Source organism: Pyxicephalus adspersus, chromosome 4 (genome assembly GCF_032062135.1).
Source record: "Pyxicephalus adspersus chromosome 4, UCB_Pads_2.0, whole genome shotgun sequence".
NCBI classification, from domain to species: domain Eukaryota; kingdom Metazoa; phylum Chordata; class Amphibia; order Anura; family Pyxicephalidae; genus Pyxicephalus; species Pyxicephalus adspersus.
In genome coordinates this window covers 142,889,205-142,903,275 of record NC_092861.1, presented here as the reverse complement: position 1 = coordinate 142,903,275, position 14,071 = coordinate 142,889,205, and the positions used below count along the sequence as shown (strand labels likewise).

Sequence of the window (14,071 nt, the reverse complement as noted above, 5' to 3'; positions counted from 1 at the left end):
ATCCAAGGGCCCCTTATAAAGCTGACCTCCAGGCCGGTAGCTAAATACTGATGTGAATGTGACTGTTCTATATAGGCAATAATAAAAATGATTGTATCATGTGACCTGTGTTAGACAATGCTGCAGACCTCTGCTATAAAGCCAACATAGTCCCGTCCTGAGCACACCCTCCACCTCCTGAATGGATGATATCAGTGCACTAAAAATCTGATTCGTCATTGCTCTGCCATTCTGTGTGCATCGTGTCTCTTTGCAACCGAGGACGTCCCAGGACATGAAGACACAGCAGCAGTAAAAACCAGGCTAAAGTTTTATTTGTTTTCATAACTTTGTTTTTATAACTGTAGGAGAAAACAAGATCCCCTTTTTCTTTCCAGGGTAGCAAATAAAAATTTCTCCAGCACAGTCATAAATTACCTAAAGTTATTCAACACACAGGAGCTGCCTTATTTTTTCTGGATACGTATTTCTGTCCATGCATGTGCAAGATTTGCTCAGTCCTAGCAAACCTGGTGAATGACACCACCTATAATTTAAGGGTACATCGGTGTCCCCTTTCTTCCCTTAGCCTCCTGACTCACTTGCTAAGGAGCAGCAGCCAGCTGATGCGGTCCTCTGCTTTTGCCACGATGTTGCAGATATCGGTTCAGATTTTATACTTGACATTCACCCTGATGCTCCCCATTACTAACGTCTTCTGTTTATTTTTTCCTCCAATAGAAAATTGAGATCCCAGTTATGCTGAATTACCTCCGGGAACAAAGAATGTTCATGATTCAGACCATCGCGCAGTACAAATTCGTCTATCAGGTTCTCATCCAGTTCCTGGAAAGCTCGAGGCTCGTTTAAACGTTTCCTTTTTATTGTATAAATGGAAAAAAAACTTGGAGAAATCCCAGGTGGAAACCTTCCAAGAGTCGGAGACCTTCACACCGAAGGCAATTTTTTATTCCTTTTTATTTTTTTTTTTTATTAAGTTAACTTATTTTTCTTTAATTTATGTAAAAAGGTGAACAGTACACTGAACCACACTTTATGCTGTAAATACTGCCCGTGTTTTCAATATTCGACATTTTCACTTTTATATCCTAAAGCAATAAAATGTTATAAAAAAGAAGCAAAAAAAAAAAAAAATAACTTGATACATATATAAGCTAATTGGGGATAAAAAAATGACGCTTTTTTGTATTGCAGTTTCACCTATTGTTTTATAGTCCGGGGAACCTGATGTTCACCAGACTGGTGCAGAATCTTCCAGATGAATGTGCTTTCAATAGCTGTGATTGATTCTTCACCAGGTTTGGGGATGTCAGATTCACTTTTATAAATAGATAGAATGGTCTCCTTTCACAATTGTGTGTTTTATCAATGAGCTGGAAAATACACGCACTGCCATTGAATAATTGCAAACGTATGATGTGTTGCATGGCAATGCAACATGCGATCCACATGCAATGTGCATGCATTGTAACCCCACAGCTGTGTGTTGCATTAAAACAAAAAATAAATCTTCAAAATAAAAATAAAAAATTACCAGCCAGGTGAAAAAAAAAAAAAGTGAACAGGCAGGTAAGTATATTTTATTGCATTAGGGTCTGTCCTCTCTGCAATAACAATCCTGCCTGCTTGCTGATTTTGAATGTGAAACGAGTTCAGCTTTTTTTTTTTTATTATAAAGTGTGGTGTCGTGCATCATGACAATGGGCTTTAATGCGACACATGAAACACGCACATGTATTAATCACAATGGTGTGAAAGGAGCCTTATGATCATATTTGGGTGTAAATTTATTTCTAGACATAAAGTTCAAGCTTTTAAGTAATATAAAATTTTAATAAAGTATAAATAAAAAAAGGCACCTTATTCAGTTTATAATACAGAGCCTAAACACGTCGGGGGGGGGTCATTTAATAAAACGTGTTTACTTAGCAAACCAAGTATTGGTGAATCTTTAAATACCTAATCAGGTGGGTTGGTGAATAATACAATAGGATATAACTGAGTATTGAAAGATTCACTTTATTTACGTAGCGTGTTACTGAATATTGTATATTCCTTTAGGAGATCAGCTCCTTAGTCATAATGCATAGCATGGGGGTCCTAGACTTTGCGGAGTCTATGGAAACCTACATTGTATTTTGTGTTGTTTTTTTGGGGGGGATTATGTATATTTTATTATGCCATGATAGATCATACAAATTCAGTTTGTACAGTGAGCCAGTGCCACTAACCAGTTACTGATTTAGCCCAATGGGTGTGTCGGGAGAGTTGTTGGAGAAGAACCATTGCTCTTTGTTTGGAAGCAGTATTCACTCTGCAGAGGTCTAACACGCCCACCTTGTACTGCCTGCTGATTGGAGAGCTATGACTTAGCAGGGGTGTGTCATGCTTCTGCAGAGAGATCACTGCTTTGACACCAAAATGAAGGGTTCTTTGCAGCAAGTTGACAATTGGAAATAAAAGGAACTTTTTTTTTGTTTTGATACCCCTAGAATGTATTTAGCAGATTCCAACTAAGATTAGCTGTGCTTACCTCCTTCCCCTATCCTGCAGCTCCTATAATATATATATATATATATGGCTTTTTATTTCTGTACATAGTATTTATTATTTTAATGAAATTTGTAATCTCTACCAGTATGCATTGAGCCCAAGTTTGAGCTTCTTGTTACAGGACATGCAATATCGCAGTGTAAGATCGTATTGCTGAGATCCCATGCTGGAATGGGCTATAAAGGGGTTTTCTCCCTTTTGGAATGGAGATTGCAGCTATGCATTTATGTAAATTAAATCCACTACTTTCTGTAGGTGGTCCCATGTAAATATTCCATTTGTTGACCCTTAGTACTAATTGGATTTATTTTTATTTTCCAATGGTATGAAACAATAAATAACTTCTTAAATATGACTGACACCTTGTATAGAGCTGGATGGACATTCCCCGTGTATATGCTGCCTGGTGAAAATGCCTTTGTTTTTATGTGCACAGATGATATTCATATTTATATTAAGGAAATCATTTGTGCAGACAGAAATACCCCAGATTATGTGGGAGGAATATGTAACGTTGAGCTGCAGCTGAATCTGTGAAATGCACAGATGACACATATTGGGCCTGATTTAATAAAACTCTCCATGCTGGAGAGGATACGCTTTTATCAGTGAACCTGCGTGATCCAGCAAACTTGGAATGGGTTTATTAAAAGTTATTTGTTAGGAAATGTTTTCAGTCCTGGGTTTGCTGGATCATCCAGGTTTACTGATAAAGTCTATTCTCTCCAGCCTTGGAGTGCTTAAATAAATCAGGCTTAATATGAGAGCTGGGTTACCGGCAAACAGTTCTTTTTTTATTTTGCCCATGCAGTACAGAGACTTGCACAGCTTTGCCACACCAATGCCTTGTCTGGCAGAGGAGGGGACCTGATTTTATTTCAGCAGTAACACATACGGGAGCCCTCTGCACCACAGCCATGTGATTGGACAATTATAAAGGATAGAGATAGATAAAGGAGAAGCAGCAGGCTGAATATCTATTCTCTCATTCACTCCTCCTATCAACCTGTTAGCACTGCAGTATAATGGACTGGCTTCTTGTTCCACTACACCGAACATGCAGGATTTCACTTGCAGGACATTTGGGTCTTTGGCCAATGGGTTCTGCTTGTTACAGACTCCATTTTGGTAAATGTTAACTCCTGAGTGTTTTCCAAGTCTGGAGCCCTAGGCATTGACTCCTCCGCAGACTTTAAAGTCTTGGTGAGTAGGATGGCCATGGCATGTCCATGTGTCACTAAGCCACTCATGGGGGAAGTGTATGGATTGTATATATAAACTGAACATAGTGGCAGCCATCTTTTCTCAATCCATTTGCAGGCTTTGCTCCCTAATCCACCGTTACTTTGCTTTGCGCTCCTCTTCTCACTTTTTATTTTTTGCCTTCCTTAGGATCAACTATGTCCATAGGGTTTTATATCTGGGGTATGTTTATTTCCCAAGTGGTTTAACTTGATGGACTTATGTATTTGTTTCAACCTAACTATGAAACTACTACGATGAAACTTGGGGCTTACAGGTTAGCTATGACTTGTCTGCGTACAATAGACCGGCTGTAAAGGATGAGCTGATCTCAGTCTCACATTCCTTCATGTTGGCTTTTATTTATTTCTCATATGTATATAGTGCAGTTACAGAGAACTCAGATCCGTTCACATTGGTTTCCACTCCATATAACCTCTCCATCTAATAACCTCCCGCCTTACTCATACATACTCCATGCAGGGCAGACCATTGGGTCCCCAACCCTACTTTAGATTTTCTAGAGCCCTCTTACCATCAGGCCTTCTGTGCAAAATATCTGAGGCTTCTCACAATGGTGAGAGTGTGACCTTCTCCCAGGATGAAGTGCGCAGCCCTGGTGGCCAATTACTAACCACCAAGCACTGTGCCATGATGTGAGTTTGATACTCCCAACACATGGTAGTTTCATGACTGCAAAAGAGGAAAACATGTCAGGAGAAAATTTTTTGTCTGGCGGGTGGGCTTTCCATGCATTGTCACCTTGCCCGACAATAAAATTGCTTCTCCTGACATGTTTTCCTCTTTTGCAATCATCAAACTACCATGTTTTGGAATATCAGATCTCCAATTGCCCATCTTTATGTTCAGTTTGATGGCCTCCAACAGTCCAGGAGGCTGCCACTGCTATCTTCTGAAAGCAATAACTGTCTGGCTGTCCTGCAGACCCCTTTTTATTGTTCATGTATTTATGATTTAATTCCCCACAAACCAATTTGTCCTGGGACCAAATATACCACCATTGGGGTGATTAAAGGCTGCAGCTGCTTTAGTTCCCCTGGTGTGATAGTGTGTCCCAGCCCTGTTGCTGGTTACCATGTAAATTTCAAGAAAAATAATAAACAAAATAGGTAATAAAATAAAAAGAGTAAATTTATACTAAATACTATACAGGTAGTCCCTGAACAGGGCTTCCCTGCTCGCTCAGGAATCACCCTATATTGTTTGCAGTACTTACGCTTTACCCACCTTACCTTCACCCATTGCCTGCTTATGAATCAGGAGATTCCCATTGAAAATATATTTTGTTCCAGTGCACGGTGACTCGTATCATCCGACCCCCCTAAGGCTTATTGGCAGCAGCTAAAAGGCAAAAAAAAAATGTATCGCACATTCCCTCTAATCTAAAAAAAAAAAAAAATAAGAATTTATAATATTTAAATATTTAACTTATTGTTTAATCTATATCAGTTTTTTTTTCTTTTTAGCTGGCTGTCCTGAACATAACTTCTAGTAAACTGCCATTTTCTACTATGCATTGTATTTTGTATGTAATTTTATGTATGACACAAAGTGTTTAGCTACAAATCAGAAAAAGTATTTTTGCACTGTGCCATTTTCTAGGATTCTGTATATGTGCTTGGTTAGAGAATGTATTATATTCTGCCTCCTGTATATTGGCTTTTTCTATGTTCACTTATTGGACTCTACATTGTGCCTTTTAAGAAGATGTAACAAAATGTTTATATAAAACTTACATTTTTTTTTGTACCAAAATATCATGCTGTGTGTATATTGTAATTGGAAGGTGGAATTATATTTTTTGTAAAGCTTCACCCCAACTGACCCCTCTCCGGATGTTCTTTCCTTGTCAAAAAGATCTGTTCCCAATTTCAGTTTTTTTTCTTAATATATAAAGTATGAGTTTCTGGGAAAGTATATTGGTTTATTGCATTAGGGACCCATTTGCATCAGAATGGGTCCATTGAGTTCATGTGTATGGCACAGTAACGTGTCACCATGCATTTTATTATTTGGCACCTTGACAGTGGCAATGCTTTTCAGTGCAAGGCATAGTAACGTGCTGCCATGCATCGTTGTGCATTACATTGGGGAAATAATTTTTTGCATTGTTTTGGTACACTGCCATGTGTTATGCAGCCCATTCAAATGGGCAGCCTTAGCACAACATAGGCCATAATGCACATGGGTATACGTATGCTATGATGGTCACACATATGTAAATGTGGTTTTAACACAATGTATGTTACATACCACAATGAACCAAAACTCAGATCTGCTGCAATTTTGCAGCACCGCTGTGTGCAGATGAATAGGGTGCTATTCGCAATGAATTGCCCCGCAGAAGCATTGACATGCATGGGCCTATAATGTCTTTTTAAGTTTACATGTTTTCCCTTTGTTATTTTGTGTATTGTCAAATTACTTTTTTTTTTTTTTTAATACTTTTAACTTTTTTTTCCCAGAAGGGAAAAAAAAATGGGGGAGGAGTAAGGAGCTGTTTTTAGAACAAGAACAGGTCTAGGATATTTGGTGCGTCAACCATTGTAATGCTGCATTGCACGAAATTGCAGATGATTTTGTCCAAATTTTCCAAATTTTTTAGAAGGGAACAATTTCCACATACAGCTATTTAGTGCACTTTTTCTTAAAAGCGCAATGCACAGCATTGTAAAAGTACATTTTAGGTGCCTTACACGTGAATGAGGCCTTAGATTAGATGATGCAATTTTCTAGAGCTGATTTTGGCCCGTGGGGTTATTGCCCGTGTAAAGTATACAATGCAGGGCAGTCATTTGGCCTGCTTTATTAAAGCTCTCCAAGACTGGAGAGGAGCCTTTAATGGGTGAACCTGGGTGATGCAGGAAACCTGACATAGATATGATCGAGAAATGAAAACATTTGCAAAAGAACAAATGGTTAAGAAATCCAATACAGGTTTGCTGGATCACCCAGGTTCTCACATAATTGTCCATCTCTTCCGGTATTGGAGGGCTTTATTAAATCAGGCCCATTGTATATATAACCCGCTTGGGTGGTGCAATAGCCCTTCCCAGAAACCACTAAGGGGTGCTATAAGCCTGAATAATCAGCCCTTGTCCCATGCACTAAAGCAGGCTGAAGCCAGACCTAAGGCAGCTGCAGGGAAGGAATAAATCATTCCTTTTCACCTGTGCTCTGAACAAAAGACACATTAAGTATATTTTTACTTTCACCATGAAATAGAAGCAGCTACATTTACCCCGGTAGATTTTGTTTTTCTTAAACAAAATCTAAATAGCATTCATTTAATTTGTGTGCTTTAGGTCTCCAATCAGAAGTAATTACATTGTTGCATGTGATGTCACACCTGCCATTACAGACCACACAATCCCTAGTAGGAAACTTGGGGGCTGTCACTGCCCATTGATTAACCCCTCCCCTTCCTGCACTGGCTGTCAGAGCACCCAATAAGGAAAAGGGGGTGTGTCTATAACTGACATGGGGGAGGACATAATATGGTGCGGTGAAGCTCCTCTGGCTTTGCAGTTTCCCCAATATATAAATTATTTTTTTTATATACAGGTTGCTCTTATCCCCTTCCTCCCAAAGCCAAAAGAATAAGCTTGGGTGGGAAACTTATTTTAATTTGAGAAATCATCCGAAATTGAGATGCTAGAAATTTAAAGGCTTGTTCTAAAAATGACACTGACTTTAGAGCAGCACATAAAAAATCCCTTGTACGGAGGTAGAAATGGAGAGATTTATTATATCATGCTGATGGGTCAGCTGTTACCTTTATTTATTAGCAATGAGAGCTATTTCTAATGTGAAAGATTAGGAAGGGCTCCTCCGGGTATCCTCACCCCAACGCATTCTTACTGATGAGGAATAGCCTATGCACAGCAAATATATTACAATGTCAAATATAAATGATGGGAGAATGGCATGACACTTTTATACAAGTATTGGTTATAGTAATCCTTTTATGTATTACAGCCAAGTCCCATGAAAATTGATTTGTATTTCAATGTAAACATAAAGCTACATTACAGTCCTGCTGGGGGAGGAAATGTGTAACAAAATCGTTTACCTGGAGAAAGTGAGTGCTGCTCACATATGTAAAACCCCTGTGATCTCTGATAAAATGGATCATTGCTATGTGCAGCTTAGATGTTGTGCCTAGGCCAGCCTCTTGCAAACTTTTTAAACAAGATGGAACCCTTAAAATACATTTCAGGTCTTCAGGAAACCCCAACAAAAAATAATATATCCACAGCTCACAGTATATTAGTGTGGTGGGCAGTGGGAAGAATTCTTTTTACATTGGGAAGAATGTCACCCTTACAGATAGCCAAAAACATCATTGGGGTCACTTAAACTGACCTGAGAGGTACAAACTGCTTGTTGTTCAAGGAACCTTTAGCAAATCCCTGGTCTAAGCATTCAGATATGTGAGCAGCCCCCCGATGTGATCCTGTGCAGCTCTTTCCCCAGGACGGCATTTCATATCTTCCATTCTTTAACCATTCAAGCAAGTGAGCCAATATAATTCTTTGTTACCACTTGAGCACAGGTCCTCTTTGGTTTGGAAGAACAATGATGCCATGCCGCCCCACAGGAGCTGTGTGTTTGAGCTATGACATTCTTCCGAGTGCTACAAGTGATGGGCATGTTATGAGCCAGTGCAGGAAATTGGGGGGGTCATCCGGTGTTCCCATAGGGAGAAGCATCTTTTTGTGTCCAGCAGTGCCACACTGACATACACTGTCATTTCTGACACATTTAAAAACGAGCGCACATTTGGTGTTATTGTTCCATCTCTTTCTTGATTTCCGCTATATAAGGGTGATCTGGGCCATGAGCGATCTCCATTATAGCAAGGGCCTGAGGAGAATAAAAATAAAATGCAAAATGGTAAATCTGTCCAATCAGAAGTCACATCAGTGTGCTGTACAGGGAATTGACATTCTGCATGGTAAATCTACGAACGTAAATTTCAAGCCTCGAAAAAGAAAACTGCGAATGTTCCTGTACTTGGAAGATAACTATTTAAAGTTGATGGATTCAGGATTGAAACATGTACTGTGCAATTCTTTCCTTAAAATCCTGGACTGGGTACAAAATAACAAACAGCTCAGGCTACAACTGTTCATGCAGTAAGGTGTCGAAACAGCCACATAGGGTGGCGAACCAAAAGATTTAACTAAAATGCAAATCTAAGAATTTCATCTTTGGTGAGACACTCGCTTCATGTCTTTATGACAGAGCAATATTATTTTTTTGCATTGGGAAGACTCTACCACTTAGCACTTCAGCTATGCCAATGAAAAACACCAATTACAATGTTTAGACTAGCAATTCTGATCTGGTTTGTGCAAATTGGTCCAACAAGAAGGGAAAATACCTTTTTCAGAGCCTTAATTCCAGAGGTCGTCTTCTCCAGGCCCATGTATAGTCGCCCCAGCTTCAGCCACATGGAGGCAACATTTAGGGAATATGGAGAATAGTGCTTACTGGAAACAAGAAAACAAACGATATTAAAGATTAAACCCACCAACATATAAAAAAATACCATTCATCATCTCTGTACGATGACTTTGAGAATGGAGTTTGCAGGTTCTCCCCGTGTTTGTGTGGGTTTCCTCCGGGTACTCCGGTTTCCTCCCTCATTCCAAAAACATGCAGTGAGGTTAATTGGCTTCTCTCTAAAATTGACCTTAGACTGTATAAATGACTTATGACCAAAGTAGGGACATTAGATTGTGAGCTCCTTTGAGGGACAGCTAGTGACACAACTATGGACTTTGTACAGCGCCGCGTAATATGATGGTGCTATATAAATACTGTGGAATAATAATAAGAACAAATCGTGACTTGCTGCTGTAGATATCATCACTATTATACTGCATTAGAGTGCAAACCTCTGAGTGAGTCTAAAACTTAAACACCAGACCCTTAGAAGAGTCTCCTTTCAGACTCCATAAGCCACCCCTTCCCATTATCAAGGTATTTCCCAGGTGATATTGGTGATCTGTCCTTCTGAAATGCTAGTTGCCTGGACCTCTGGTTTAAATACCATGAAAGTCATAGGGAATGATTGATTAAAGCTCTCCAAGGCTGAGGAGGATTCACTTTTATCGGTGATGCTGGGTGATCCAGAAAACCTGGAATGGATTTCTTAAAATCATATGCTATGTGTTAACGCCCCTAGCGTTCTAACTCAAATTTTTTTTGCATGGAAATTCATTTTACATTGTAGGCCAATAATTCTTAGGCATAACTCGTGACGTGAAATACGTCCATTATTTAAAAAAATCTGTTAAAATTTAAATAAAAAATAGTGAAACATGTAATACAACTGTACAGCAGTGTGTGTGTGTATATATATATATATATATATATATATATATATATATATATATATATAAATAAATAAATATAATGATTTCTTTGTATTGAACCCAATACAGTTATTTTGTATTGAATCCAATACAAAATTTTTTGAATTTCCCACCACGCCTTCCGCACAAACCGACGCATGCACCGGCATGACCGGCAAACCCCCGAGAAGATCAAAGAAGGAGGACGTGTGCCGAGGACCTGGACAGACGAGCAGGACGCCGGGGGATGCAAAAGGAACAAGGTAAGTGTTTTTTTTGTTTTTTAGCAACCACGAGTGTGACTCAGGATTACCGCTAAATCCAAAAAAAATCCACCCCGAGTCATGCTTGGGAATACTGCTAGGGGGGTTAACAAATGCTTTCAGTCCTGGATCAGATCCATTCAAGGTTTGCTGGATCACCCAGCTTCATTGATGAAAGTGCATCCTCTCCAGCCTTGGAGAGCTTGAATAAATCAGGCCTATTGAATAGCTGACCTAGAACAAGTATGTACCAAGTGAATTGGAAACTCCTGATCTGAAGACACATGATAAGTGTAAAATCCAACTAGCACCTGTAAGAGATCACCAAGGGCAGCTCACTCATTCATTTCACCATTAAGCTCCAGGCCTATGGTGAAGACTAGGGTCTTGCAGACTTTTGGGAGGTATTAAGAAGCTCCGTTACCTCCACACCTGGGAATAAATTGCTTCAACACATTTCTACAATAAACTAATCCATCGCTGTTGTTATCATATTAGTGCATGGCAGACCACTGTCCTCACTTTCTAACCACCCTTCACTACATGTGCTCTTTAATGCCAATTCAGATATTATCAAAACAGTTGACAATTACCGGTAAGGCTGGATGATCTTCTCTCCATACTTTAAGGCTCCTTCCCAGTCCTGCATGTACAGGCAGATTCCCATAGCCTGATAGGTCATATGTAACATGTAAACATTGGTTTCTGCAAATAATGTTCCCATCTTCTCCATACTGAGCTCGCACATCTCCAGTAATTCGCTGGGACGTTATTAGGGTTAAGAAAAAACACAGAATAATAACTAATAACTACGGTGGTGTTATCCAAGAGGAACAATGACCAAATTCTTTACTTTCTAAAGCTGATTATCAAGACCAATGCGCAGCCAATATTTTGGATGAAATCGCCCCTCATGTTTTGCTTTCAATTGGTTTCTTATATATTGAATGGAAAATCTAATATATTAAATGGATGCATAGCATATCCATAGCAATAGTAAGTTGACATCATATAGTACAACCCCACCCAAATTTTACTTAGGAATCGAGTGTCAGTGGGTTGCATTACTAACCACTACTCCTATCAGATGAGATTACTTTGCAGCAGTTTTGCATTCTTTCACATTCTTTAGGATTATCTCTATTAAGTTTATTGCACAATACTGAAAGCAGTGAGACATCGCCACTGGCAATGGGGCAAATTGGGAAATATTGCTGGAACTACTGGTGGGATAGTTTTTCAGCAAGGACAAGCAATGCAAATATCAGTTTTTCACTGTTGTGAATTTAAATTGAATGTGAACTACGAAGATCAATTTAAGAAGTCTTTTCATAGACTGTCCAGCAGGACTGCAGTCTCCCGTCATATGACTTCCAGCAGTGGCGTCACACTTGCCTATGTTTTCACACATTGCATTCCTACTAAGAAAAGAAGAATACAGGCAATCACTGCCGCAATGCAGCAATCAGGTCCTATTTAGGGAAAAAAAGCTCACAATTATATAATTGGTAAGCCGGGCTCTGTGCAATCTTTGTTAAAAAAAAATTAAATGGTTTTGTATGAAAGCAACTAATATAACTTCCATCATACTAGTAGGACCCTGTTTTATGGCTAATGCCATGACTGAATACTTTAAATGCTCTGCACCTATGTGGAGTAACCTATCTAAAAAACAAAGACACAAAAACACAGAAGGATATTTTTAAAATGCTTGGCTCTCCTAAACTCCTCCACCACACCGCGGGCATATTTGACCATATCACGTACATCCTTTGGATTGGGAGGGTCATTTAACTTCCTGGTCTCCAGCTTTGCGGCATCCTGGAGATACAAATCACAGGTTAGGTTATCAGCTTTTGTTTCATTGAAAAGAACTTTTATTGAAGGATAAGGAGATAAAAGTTCAGAAGGATGACCAACAATAAGTAGTTGCAGCAGAATGAATTTATATTGAATGACATCAATCTATGCATACAACAGTAAAGCAATGGGGGTTTAATGTGACCCTGTCAGGACAGAATTAGGCTGGGTACACATGTGCAATAATTGTCGTTGGAAAAGATCTTTCACAATCCTTTACAATGACAAATGACAGCACGATGCATAAATAAAAGCTGTACATGCAGCACCATTCTGCTCTACAGAGAGGGGAGAAGGGAGACCAACGGAGCAGCGCCCCGCTGCACTCTCTCATTTCATTACAATTGTTCCTCGTTTGTCGTCTGTGGATCCGTCAGCACGGACACAGGAACAACGGAGGAGCGATGTACACATGCCAGATTCTCATTGGATATCAGCCCTGAGGCGATTATCAGACGAAACTCATCTGTCCTGTGTAAACAGCCTTACTTTGCTAGAAGTCCACTTCCTATACTTTGCTTTATGGTCGCTCATTTGTAACTTTACTTCATCCTCAGCTGCTGCAAAAAAAGTTCACATGCCTCCAGGTGTGTGAATACCTGCTCCCCATCACTGTAGTTTGTCTTGCCAATACAGGACATAAGGAGCTTGCCGGGGAAACCACAGAGTGACGGACGCAGCAGATCGTAGACCCTTTAAACCAGGGAATACTTGCAGATGAGGATGATTAGTAAAGCAAACAGGCAGCCAAATTTGAATATGTTTTTTTTTTTTGGCACATTTGTTGATCATACAAGCAACTCAGCGATGACAAGATCATTACAAATATAGATTTTACAATGTCAGTTACAAAAAGGAAGTTAAAGTTAGGTCAGATATGCAGGTTGCTCTCTGTAGAATTGGTGCTAAAGCAAGAAGAAAGGTTAGAATGATCACCAAGGGGTAGAACTGCAAATAGGGAAAATGCTTTGGTAGGTTTCGAGAAGGAATGAATGATTCATTAGCCCAGGCCAAATACACTGATTGAGAAGGGGGGTATAGAGGTGATGGGGTTTAGAGACTTTGCCTACCCTGCTAAGTCAGGCACACTGAGGGGGAAGATGGACAGAAAAAAAATTTAGAATTTTTTTACCCATTTATATAGATCCTGACCACTCTGTTGGGTCTGGCACACTGAGGTGGGTAAGGGTAGGAGGGGATCTAAGAAAAGTGGTCCAAGAAACTCTGCCTCGTTCACCAGGCCTGCCACACCAAGGGGGAAGATGAATAGGAATGATAGTAGTAGGGGAAACTAGGAAGGTGGGTAAAAGACTTAGCAGACTCTACCAGGCCACCACAGCAAGGGGAAGAAAGTGCACTTTAGATTGAAGACATGCAACCTTCCACCTATGGGTTCTAGATTGGTTTGATAAGGGCAATTTTGTCTTCTTTTAGGGTTTATCATCTTTTAAGTTGTAAATTTGTATACACATTCTAATTTTTTATGGTAATTTAAAAGTAAGTCTCTAATAAAAACTAACTTTGATATAAACCTGAAAAGCAAAAAAGAATCTTCTATGACAACACGGGAACCTCAAACCCTAGAGTTCTCCACTATGCAAATCTCCATATATTGTGCATTGGCTGAATTCACCTTATTTGCATTACTGCTGGCCTAGAACCAAGATGGGTGACCTTACCTGACAGTAAGGCAGGGCCGCCATTGGGGGGGGGGGGGGGGGGGGGGGGGGGGGGGGGGGGGGGTTGGTGGACAATTCTGTAACAAGTCCT

At 39.7% G+C, this 14,071-nt stretch overlaps 2 protein-coding genes across 2 annotated transcripts in view; one reads left to right on the top strand and one right to left on the bottom strand.

The window, feature by feature from the left end:
* Positions 1 to 4,995, top strand: part of PTPN14 (protein tyrosine phosphatase non-receptor type 14) — a 67,957-nt gene extending 62,962 nt beyond the window's left edge. Inside the window, 1 exon segment of the mRNA XM_072409861.1 lies at positions 721 to 4,995. Within this exon segment, the coding sequence (XP_072265962.1) occupies positions 721 to 849 (129 nt within the window). The 3' untranslated portion in view covers positions 850 to 4,995.
* Positions 4,996 to 6,608: 1,613 nt separating this feature from the next.
* The window catches only part of SMYD2 (SET and MYND domain containing 2), a 29,434-nt gene continuing 21,971 nt past the window's right edge, over positions 6,609 to 14,071 (bottom strand). The window contains exons 9-12 of the mRNA XM_072409859.1: positions 12,142 to 12,262; positions 11,035 to 11,209; positions 9,203 to 9,311; positions 6,609 to 8,682 (exon numbers count right to left, since the gene is read on the bottom strand). Coding sequence (XP_072265960.1) covers positions 8,605 to 8,682; positions 9,203 to 9,311; positions 11,035 to 11,209; positions 12,142 to 12,262 — 483 coding nt within the window. The 3' untranslated portion in view covers positions 6,609 to 8,604. The remainder of the gene's footprint in view (positions 8,683 to 9,202; positions 9,312 to 11,034; positions 11,210 to 12,141; positions 12,263 to 14,071) is intronic.